The 11,187-nt window shown below is 35.3% G+C and overlaps 1 protein-coding gene across 4 annotated transcripts in view; it reads right to left on the bottom strand.

Annotated features, from left to right (window-relative positions):
* The window catches only part of pnut (septin 7-like protein pnut), a 108,360-nt gene that overhangs the window by 14,606 nt on the left and 82,567 nt on the right, over positions 1–11,187 (bottom strand). For all 4 annotated transcript variants that reach the window (XM_011500495.1, XM_011500494.1, XM_011500493.1 and 1 more), the window contains one exon: positions 5,588–5,996. In XM_011500495.1, coding sequence (XP_011498797.1) covers positions 5,588–5,996 — 409 coding nt within the window. The remainder of the gene's footprint in view (positions 1–5,587; positions 5,997–11,187) is intronic.

The following is an 11,187-nucleotide window of genomic DNA, read 5'->3' as shown; positions in this document are numbered from 1 at the left end:
AAAAAAAAAAAAAAAAAAAAAAAGAAAAGAAAAGAAAAAAAAACACAATAAAAAGTACTCGATTAATTTATATAAATAATGAAAAAAAAAAGTAAATAATAAATACAATCTGTTGGATATGACGGATTAGCACGTTGTTAAATTTATTGACATAAGCAAATGCGATAAAGATAACGATTATCGGGTCTCGCAAGCCCTTTACTCAAGATCTAAACGAGCAATCTTAATTAATTAATTAGTACATTCAGATTCGTATAGAATACTCTATATCGAAGCAAGCTTCGACGAAGCTTTACACGCGCGCGCACACAATGTCCATTTGTAAAGAAATTCAATGCAATAGGAGTGGTAAGCCTTTACTATTAATTATATATAGGGGCTAACGAGATTGATAAAGGTAAAGCGATAGTACAACTTATATAAAAATATAAAAGGCTCGAGTCTAAACGGGAGCTAGTTAAGGTAGCACGCATTTATCATAATGGCGATTGCGATAGAGCACGAGTAGGAAACAACAAATCAAAATCATTGGCGAACTAGGATAGATTAAAATAAGGCAATACGCTATCACCTCTTATTCAATTGAGATTCGGAATGCGTTATTAGACTCATAAAAGGGAGTATCGCTGGAGCAACTATTATTAAGGACATAATTCGCGCGCTATGTGCGTATACGATTGATTTAGATTTATTAAACAAAAGAAGAAAAAAAAAGTGATTGGTTCAACTTTCGATTGTTGAAAAGCTACAATAAATTTTATGAAGAATATTAAGAAGCAGGCAAAGGTCTTTAACGAGACCATTAAAAGCAGATGCGCTCAATGTATAACGTTGGAATGGCAAACGGCCGTGTAAACGTAAAGCACAGCGAGTATGGAAACAAATATTTTGAATATTTTCAATTCTTCTTTAGCATCTTCCAAGTTTTTAGCGTGGACGTCGTATGATTATGTATTATGAAGTTTCAAGAAAAAGAAGAAAGAACGAACGAATATGAGAAAGGAAGTGAGAAAACCTTGTATTGGTAATGAGAAGAGAAGAAAAAGTATTCAAAAGTCATTCGAAGGAGAAATGTCGTAGAAAGAAGTCGAGTAGTTGGAACGAAGCTAATGAAAGATAGTAAAGTATGTAGGAAATTCGGTAATCGTGCGATGAAACGAATCTGTTGGCCATTTAATATTATAAGGATAATAATTAGTTTGCTTAGATTTGGAGAAGCGGAGCATTTCATTTTGATGGGACATGAATGGAAGAGACAGGCAGGCAACTCATGGAGCTGAAGATGATAAAACCGGAAGGTAATATAGACCTTCGACCAACCAAGTCGACAAGCTTACAAGAAATCATAATAAATGGATGTCTTTGAATAGGTAGTGAGCGGACAATACCTTGAATACGAAAATCGCGCCTTTCAATTTAGTCATAATGAAGTGTGTGAGAGAGTGAGAGTGAGAGTGAGAGAGAGAGAGAGAGAGAGAGAGGATGTGTGTGTGTGAGAGAGAGAGAGAGGATGTGTGTGTGTGTGTGTGTGAGAGAGAGGATGTGTGTGTGCATCCCATCGCCACCAATACTTCTACAACAAAATCAAACGGCAATGTATGAACGCGCTATCGCGACAAACGATCCTCCAAGCAATAGCAATTCCCATCCTTCGAGCCTACAAACAATTCAAAATACTAACATAGCGTTGCGCTATGTTTACAGGCGCTCCTCCCTCAATCCATCGAGCGCGCCGCGCAAACATTGGAAAATGCGGAAAATGCCAGTGTCGGCTGGCCGCAGCGGTGAGTCCGCAAATATTTTTCGATCGCAGTGCGCTGCTGCGTCAAAACAGACGCGCCGACGATCTAAGACAGAATGCGATTCCAGCGATAGACAACGGATGCCGGGCTCTCTCGAATACCGCACGATGGCCCTTCATGCGGCCATCGTGGTCTTTCAATGCCAAGGGCGCAAAAGACGAAAAGCTCGGTGAAGCGTCGCGGAGTTCCGTGGGGAGCGCCGGATCGCGGTGGTGGCGGCGCGGGGGCGGCGCGGGGGCGGCGCGGCGAGGGAGAATCGGGAACCCCGGGACGGTCGTAGGCAGTGCAGAGGCGCGGTGGAACGCCGTGGCTATTAATAAACATTGGGCGCGCTCCCGTTTTAGAGGCTTCGGGAAAAATGCCGCGCTCCAGCTGTTGTTCGTGGCTGGGCTGAAAAATCACTTGGTGATACTATTTTCTTTAATAATTTATTGGCTTTTTGGGTGGCTGAGGCTGAGACAAAACATCGAGAGCTGTACGTGACCCGATGGCCAGTGCTTTTTCGAATTGGTGCGCATTGGGCTTTCTCCCGTCAACTCGAATTAATAACCAACTCGAAATAATATCGGCTCTGCCTTCGAGACCTGCGAGTTACTTAAGTACATAAAGTAATTGGACTTTAATCTCGCTGGTAAGAGCGCTGGAACCGAATGACGATTAATACTATTTACAATTTGCTCTCTTTGAATATTTATAATTGCGATTATCACGTGCGTATGCCCGGATTATATAATACATCGGAGTGGATCGAGAGTGACGGAATATTGTTTAACCGTAACCGTAAACTTATATTACGACCGACATTATTAATCGTTTAGTGTCAAAGGAATAGATCGAGTAAATTATCTGTCATTCTTAAGCACTTGTAATTTAAATTCTCAAATTATCGTCGAATTTTAATACGTTCACAGGACAGCAATTTCATCAACTTTATTGAAATATGACGCTCAAAATACTTCTTACTGATTGTTATGAAGTTTTTAATAGAAAGTAATTGTTAAGCTTAAGATAGTGTGAAAAGATCTATAATATTCGTTATGTTTTTTATTATGTTTGTTTTAGGTTTACAAAAGTCATTTAACCATGGAACGTTACGAGTTCCAATATTACAGTTGTTTTTAATTATTTGTCTTTTTGTTTTTGTTTTTTTTTTTATTTTTTTATTCTTTAATCTTGTTCTTAATAACTATTATTCATATAAAAGCTTCAATAAGAAAAGTGTTCGGATAAAAACTCTTTTACAATCGTTGATACGATAAAATATATTTATATTTTTCGAATTTTTAATTTACTCAAATATTAATATTTGCACTCATGGATGAATTAGAGGTTGGCTATCATATTTGATATTCAGATCAAGTTTTATGAATATTTTGAATAAAATTTCATTTTCGAGACATATATACGTACACAATTATGTATTATGTTTGAATAAAACTGTTTTCTACTGTATTTTCGATAAAATAATCCAAGTGGTAGTATCTTCATTTTTTTTTTGTTTTTTTTTTGTTTTGTTTTTGTTTTTGTTTTTATCCTAAGCGAGCTTGAAAATACCCAACTGCCAATATGATTTATAATAAATTAGTTCCGTTATACTTTGTCTTTAATTTTATTCATACATTTTTTAAAAGCTTGAGAATGCAATAGATCCCTTTCTTTTTTTTTTGTTGATTTTGTCTTTCATGGATAATTCTCATCTGATATCTGAGAATTGAATTTATTTTTTTTTATGTTTATGTTTAAATTATTTAGAACAAGTGCTAGAATTTTTTTTTTTTTTTTTTTTAAATACACAATCGTTGTTTTGTAGAGTAATGGCAAATTTAAATTCCCATATGATAATGTTTCAGATAACAATGTCAAGAACGTCAAGAAATTCATTTTTAATTTCGCTTAATATTACAAAGGCGAAAAGCAAGTTTTTTTAACTTATTTTTTTAATAAAAAATTGTTTTCATACCAATCTCCAGTAAATTACCATAATTTGAAAAATTCCTCTAGCAGCTAATGCATTTTTCTATTTACATTATATAAAAGAATTTATCTATCAATTACAGTCTGTTAGCAATTAACGTTAGATAAATGTTTAAATTCCATTGAAGAATATTAATCTACAGTATAAATCTTAATAAAAAAATTCGTCAAAATTGTCCTTCAAACGCCAATTTAATATCTTTAACATTAAACAAATTCATAAATACAATTTTGCATGAAATTAAAAGAAACGAATACTTTCTTAATGATAATCAAGGCGGAAGGAGGCGTTTATCCAAGAATAGAAAGTGGAATTCCCAGATAAGATAAAGTACACACTACTAAAAATGACAAATTGTAGATCAAAGCTAAAAAGACACGAGTATCGTAAGAAAGTAAAGCTTCTTTTTTCTTTCGTCCGTTCGTTTTACATCTCTTGCTCCCTCACTTCTCTCGCACTCCTCCTCTTATCCATTTATCACGTCCTGCTCTCTTAATTCGAAAAAAAAAAAAAAAAAAAAAAAAAAAAAATAATAATAATAATAATAATAATAATAATTCGATTTATTCCATTCCCTTCCATTATTCGGATTATATCAATTATTGAAAATTAATGTCACATTATAAAAGTATTTTCGTAATTTCTCATGCATTATATTGTTATAAAAATAAATGATTTTTTATCGATAAACATCAATTTTATGAATTTTTCATTAAATATAGCTTTAGCTCTCGCAACTACTTCAATTTATTCATAATTAATCATTTTATTTTAACGCATGCATTTTACTCTTTGTAATTTTATACTTTAATTATCAACTGTACACGAAATACGAAACATATTTATAAACTCATAATTATTTTAGTGAATCATTGTAATATACGTATATATATGCACACACTGTATTGTTACTATTTGACAATTACTAAAATTTATTAATAATAAGCATAATTATAATCAAGTAATTACTTGAAATGGATTACCTTAATTAATATACGTTCTATTTTTTAGTAACATGAATTTTAGCAATAAGTACATAATATTTTTCAAAAATAACAATACAGAATAATCAGTCGAAATATAAATAAATGAAAATTATCATCGTGATATGCAAAATTATCATCTAGAATCAACAAGACCAATATTAGATTTGACGCTTCACTAAATCGGACATTGTTGTTAATTATTCCCAAGTCACGCTTCATAAGTTTTAAATTTCTGTTATAATGGAAAGAATAAACTTGAAAATCGGCATGGACCATTATTGTGATTATTATTATAATTATTATTATTATTGTCTTACGAAGGAAAAGATGAAAAATTATCCAAAATATTTTCTCTTTTTCACAACATTGATAAACTATGATAAACAAGACTTGCTCGATAATCGTACTCTCTTTTAATAACTTACGATTTACTTCCTAATTCCTTTACCGATAAGTCTTATTTATTTATTTTGATATTTTAAGTTAAAAATATAAGAGGTATTAATGAAATATACGGCAATATTATCTCGTAGGGAACGCGTTTTATGAGCATCCATAAACCGATTGACTCTAATAATATTCTTTTGGCTTCAAAAACATTAACTAACCAAGAAATTGAACATTAATCGTATAAACAAACAAACAATACAAAACAAAATCATATACATCGACCTTATGCGCTTAGCGTTCAACAACAATAGTAACAACAACAAGTCACGACTCAAGAGCGCAAAACTATCCAACCTCCGAAGGCTGAACATCGAGCACTTACAAAGAAAAGATTAAGAAATAAATAAGATAATCAAGCGGAATTTAATACGAACCGACAACCATGAGAGTGAAGTCGAAGCCCTTCTTCACAGCCTTCCTATAGACCTGGTTAGGCAGGTTAGCGAAGCCGACGTAGCCATCGAGCTCCTTGGCTTTCGTGGGTGGGGCTGATTTCGCCGAGGGTGAGATAGCGTTCGCGGCCTCCTTGGCGCTCAGCTGCTCGGCCCTCGCGGACTCGCGCTTGTTGCTGTCCTCGCAGGCGTCGGTCTGGGTGATGGAGGAGAGCTGTCGTGGCTTGGCCGGAGCGCCCGGGGGTGCTGTGGCTGTCGATGCCGACAGCGTCGTTGTGTTGGAGTTCGCCGGGGGCTGAGGCGGCGGCACCGAGGGCACCGTCGGCACAGCCGGGGGCGAGGTCAGCGAGCCACTACCGCCTTTGAAGAAAAGCTCGCGCTTCGACTGAATCTGTAAAATTTCCGGGAATGAGAGAGAGAGAGAGGTACTTTGGAGAAAACGCTATCGTGTCTTTTTAATCTAAGGAGACTCTTCTCCAATGGAATATCAGTATTCCAAAAAATAATTGACCGACGCTGTTTACGTGACTTGGGCACGGCAATAGCCTTTTATTACTGCGCTCAATAATCGAAAGTTTGGCCAAAGAAAGAAAAGAAAAATGCATGAATTTCCGGCAAAGGCGTACAAGTACTTTTGGAAGTCGTTGGGACGGAGTGTTATAAAACATCGTTTCATTAAAAGAAAGGTAAAAAAAAAAAAAAAAACCGGAAAAGCTCGTTTAATCGTGCTGCTGGGATACAAGTGTAATTTATAGTTATTTTTGCGGAAAGCTCACCGAATTGATAAATTCGAGTATGTAAGTAGATTTTTAATGTAATGGTTTTTTTTTTTTTTTTTTAAGGATCAAGTGCTGAAGCAGCGGATTCATTTACGGCAAAGTCATCTTATTGATTTGGTTATTAGCGTTAAATTAATTATCAATGCGTCAGAGCTTATATGTATTGTGCGTTGTATTTATTCGAACAATATGTCTTAAAGGATTTTTAAGATTTATTTATTTCTTCTTTTTTTTTTTTTTTTTTTTTTCTTCTAATTTTTATGTTCTTAATCTTCATCCATTAATATTTTATGGCAGACAAGTCATAATACACGTAATAAATTGTTTGACTCTGGTCAATTCGATAATAGAAATTCCAAAACTTATAAATACATTTCTCTCGTGTATGTATATTATATATCGGCATTATTTAACGAAAATTTTTGTCCTTTTTCTCCATTCGCATAATAATTAATACAATGGTAATCTTCAGCGATATCGTTCTACGATTTGCTGGAAATACTTTGCAACTATAAATACGTAAAAAAAGATTTAAATAAAAAACGTGAATTTTATTTTAAGGTAGCCGAGATAGACGTACGAGGCAGTTGCATTCTGCATTATACAAACGGAATTTAAAAAAAAAAAAAAAAAAAAAAAAAAAAAAAAAAACTATATTTATCTCTGAAGCTTAAATGATTTTTTAAAGGCTGTGAAAATTCATTTACATAAGCAGCCTTAATGCTTTTTCTCGGTAAGACAATCTTTTTAAATAGTACACGAGAACTCGGGCCATTTATCGTAGCAAACATGATTCCGGCAGGAAGTTCAACGCCAAAGGCATCAACGGACGTTGCCTTGTCGTGCTAAAAACGTGAAACAATGCATCGCCATGTCGCTAATGCACCCAGCCACATCATATTCACAATATAACGCTACTGACATAATTCAAATAATATTTTCATACGAGCTTAAAGTTTTGATAATCAGCTAGCTCTAGCGTTTTATCGCTATGACGTCACATTGTTCATTCTTTTTCTATGAATTATGAGAAACTTAATTATGAGTGTCTTAATTTGACATTGGTTTGATATTTTAAAACATCGATTAGCGCTGCCTTCTATTGCTCCGAGCGATACATTTCCCAAGAAATATCCTAAAAGGGAACAAAACGATAAAACATTTCGATAATTGAATGATACAACAAAAGATGTAGTATATTAATATTGATGTTAAATTTCCTTTTAGCCAGGCAGATGGAATAGCTGATCTTGGAGATAAATATCAAAAATTTAACATGTATCGATGAAATCGAAAAGCACCATTACCATAGGCAGAGAAATATTTTATGCGATAGTTTATTGGAAAGCTTTTATCACTGAGAAATATAAATACATTTTGTAATCGTCGATTACAAAGCCTTTCTAGAATCATTGAACTCTAGTTCATTACAAATGTCAGTTTTCCCTAGTACTTTTTTTCGAAATTTAGCGAGCGACTTAGCGCATTCAATGTCAGCTGTCGTAATGTACAACTACAATTTCCAAATCACTATCTCGCTTCTATCTTACTTCTAACGCAGCCTCTCTCGACTCGATAATCAACACTTTTGGATATATGTAGATGTTGGTTGTCATTGTTCACACACGCAACGATGAAAAAAGCAAAGCAACATCCGCTCAATAAAAGAACAGTTCAGTTTTTTTCGCTGAGCACACTGTAGTGAAACATAGGACGAAAACATTCTGCTTTGAATAATCAGCTCGCAAATTAATTTGTCAGCAATTAAAAGCATTATTGCTCGTTATTATTATTCAAGCTGCAATATAACAATAATGAAAATGTGAATAAGAGTTTAACAAATAACGATTATTTCAAAATTATGAAATATAATTTAATAACAGCGATACATTTTTGTAGCGAGTGCCATTAGTATATTAACATGATAGAAAAGAGAAATTTTATTACAACTTTTAGAAGAATGTCCGAGTCCTCGAGCTGGACCGAAGTCGTATGGATCATAGTTTAGCTGGCAAGAGGGTAAGAATAAGATTTTTTTATTTATTTATTTATTTTTTTATTTGTTTAAATAAAATTGATAAAAAGAAGATGCACCCGGTCGAGGAAAAATGACGAAAGCTCGTATTATCTTATGATTTATTGTCTTTTAACCTAAGATCGCAAACTTTTTCATAAACTACTATAAAAGAGAATGGATATTAAACTGTTAATACAACGCGCTCGTTTCGTCTTCTTCGCACATACTTTATGCGCATAGAGTGATTCGGGCGCGTCCTTTAGCAAACCATTACTACAAAATTTATCACTCTTAAAGCATTGCAGCTTAGCCGAAAACTACAACTACAATTCACATCTACGAGCTATACTTAGCCGTGGCTTAAAGAACTCCACGTTAAAATCCAACTTCCGGATACTGCCGATACATTTTACGATCACAAACAATAATTATAGCGCCGAAAGCTACGATATGACGCTCCCGAAAACGGTAACTATAGCGACGCTCGTAGAGTCGGGAAAACGTAGCTCTGGGGCCACCCAGTAAAAACCGGTGGCTGTAGCTAGACTCTCGCGTATAACGTAGCAGCCCTCGGGAGCGATCGGGGAAGAAACGACAATGGGCTATCGCAATCAGGGTGACGTTTAGGGTGAGCGTAGACACTTGCCCTTCCTCGAGCTACTATAATGCGCATGCCCGACGAAATTGCGCCACGATATTACTGTCGCTCATGAAATATTATATTCTAGACAAATATGCTTTATGGTATCGTCGACCAGTGTCGGATTGTTAGTGGTTGGTGGTGCGACCGAGCGCTTGACGATCAGGGCCGTCGACCTGACGACCTTCGGGCTTTTCTCGAGGGTATTGATTTTTTGGCGCACGACGTTACCGATATCACGGCCATGGAGCTCCTCGGAGCCTATCACGATTCTCTGACTATAGAGGGCTTGCGGGCGCGTCTGTAGGGTGCTCTTTGGGAATTTTAGTTTTTTCGCTTGGTTTATTGTGGTGGTGGTGGTCGCGGTGGTGGTGCTGATTTTGGGGGTTGGGGAGGGGGGGGGTCGAATAACTAATCAGTCAATAAGGTTATAAATGGATCTGTTAGAACTACATCGGGATGACCGATTTGAGCGGAATGTCATTATGCTGACCTATGTATATGTACATGAGTAACCGTGGACTTGCACGAGCTTTAAGTTGTTACCGAGTTAGAGAGTAATGTATGCCAATAGAAGCCGATAATCTACGTCTATGACGTGACTTACCTTTCTAGCCATAACTTTGTTATTAAAAACCTCCTCATCCTCCTCCTCCTCCTCCTCTTCCACCCACGACATTAGCCAAGGATATTTGACGAGACGATGATGCGACTAGATGATTATTTGGGAAAGGGAAAATGGTGGTATAGATTACTCTTCCCGGTACTATATGGTGTGCGACATATCGGTGCTCTCTCATATACAACTGACGCGTAAAGTGTGCAAGTCATCACGGTGTATTAAGGAGACAAATAGTAAAAGTGCGAATGTATGTGATACAACTTTGGTTGTTTCTTTTTCATACGGACACACCACACCACTCTTCAGGCGTCCACGTGTGCATGTAAAATCTCGTGGTTTCTCGCTGAAATATCGAGGGCTTTTTGTTGAGCAGACATGGACAAGAAAATTATTTAACCAAGTTGATAACCAAAATTTCCGCAATTTAACAATGCGTATGTGAAAAAATAGCAAATTGCCGTAGTAAAGTCCACCGCTTAATCCATAATTTAAGCTATAGATATAAAACAAAGTTATCCACTGTTTTATCATTCGCTTATTTCGTCGTTGTTCTAGGAAATGCGCGTTGGGCGGTGACGGAATATTTCGGTATGCATGAGAAACGCATGCAGAATGCTCGTGATTGCTGACTGTAGGGGAAAATAGCATTGCCACCAATAATGGAGTTACAAATATGAATGTCAATTTTGAAAAGATAGTTAGTTACTATCGAATAATTTAATCCGCAGTGTGTTGTTGCGAATATTGTTCAGCTAAGGGAACAAAAGATCGTCTATGACGTCTATGAGAAAATGCTGAGGTAACCTCGTCCATCGTCACAGCGAATCAAATTATAAATATCAGCTGTGATTATCATTCCATTTAATACCCCCAAACCCCCACCCCCCTCACCAATTTATAATATATGTAATATATACATCTGCCTTGCTGTCAAGAGTGCAGCCCCTCTGTACTGTGTCAATGGCTTGTATTCTCATTTATAATAATCGACAAGTCGTTCGTGAACGTAAATTTGCACATCCATGTCCGCGGCCGTGGTATAAAACACTATTTTTTAAATGGCCCTTCTTTTTTGAATTCCCGCCCTTGGGTCACTCGATGCTATCAAAGATATTAAATGCATTAAATAATAATAAAAATATGGTAAAAAAAAAAAAAACAAAACAAATAAGACAAAAGAAATATGTTACGGTGCAAGAATTGTAAGGAAAATTTTTATAATTAATTCAATATAATTTCCATAATAACAATGACATTATTATAAAATTATTATTAATCTTAAATGATTTTCTGTCTGTATTATGAAACGCATTTTACAATTTTGAAATGAACGACAACTGTAAAATCGAGCAAATGAAACATTTTGTACATTACATTCCAATAATTAGACTGAAATAAAATTAAGAACAAACCAAAACAAAAAAACAACAAAAAAATTAAATAAATTTATATCGATTTTCACGCACAAATAGATAAAAAGTAGGTAGTAAGTATAAAAAAAAAAAATATGCGCATTTTCTAGCA

Source organism: Ceratosolen solmsi, unplaced genomic scaffold (assembly GCF_000503995.2).
Source record: "Ceratosolen solmsi marchali unplaced genomic scaffold, CerSol_1.0 scaffold56, whole genome shotgun sequence".
Lineage (NCBI taxonomy): Eukaryota > Metazoa > Arthropoda > Insecta > Hymenoptera > Agaonidae > Ceratosolen > Ceratosolen solmsi.
The sequence above is the reverse complement of the archived record's forward strand: the minus strand, read 5'-3'. Positions and strand labels throughout refer to the sequence as shown.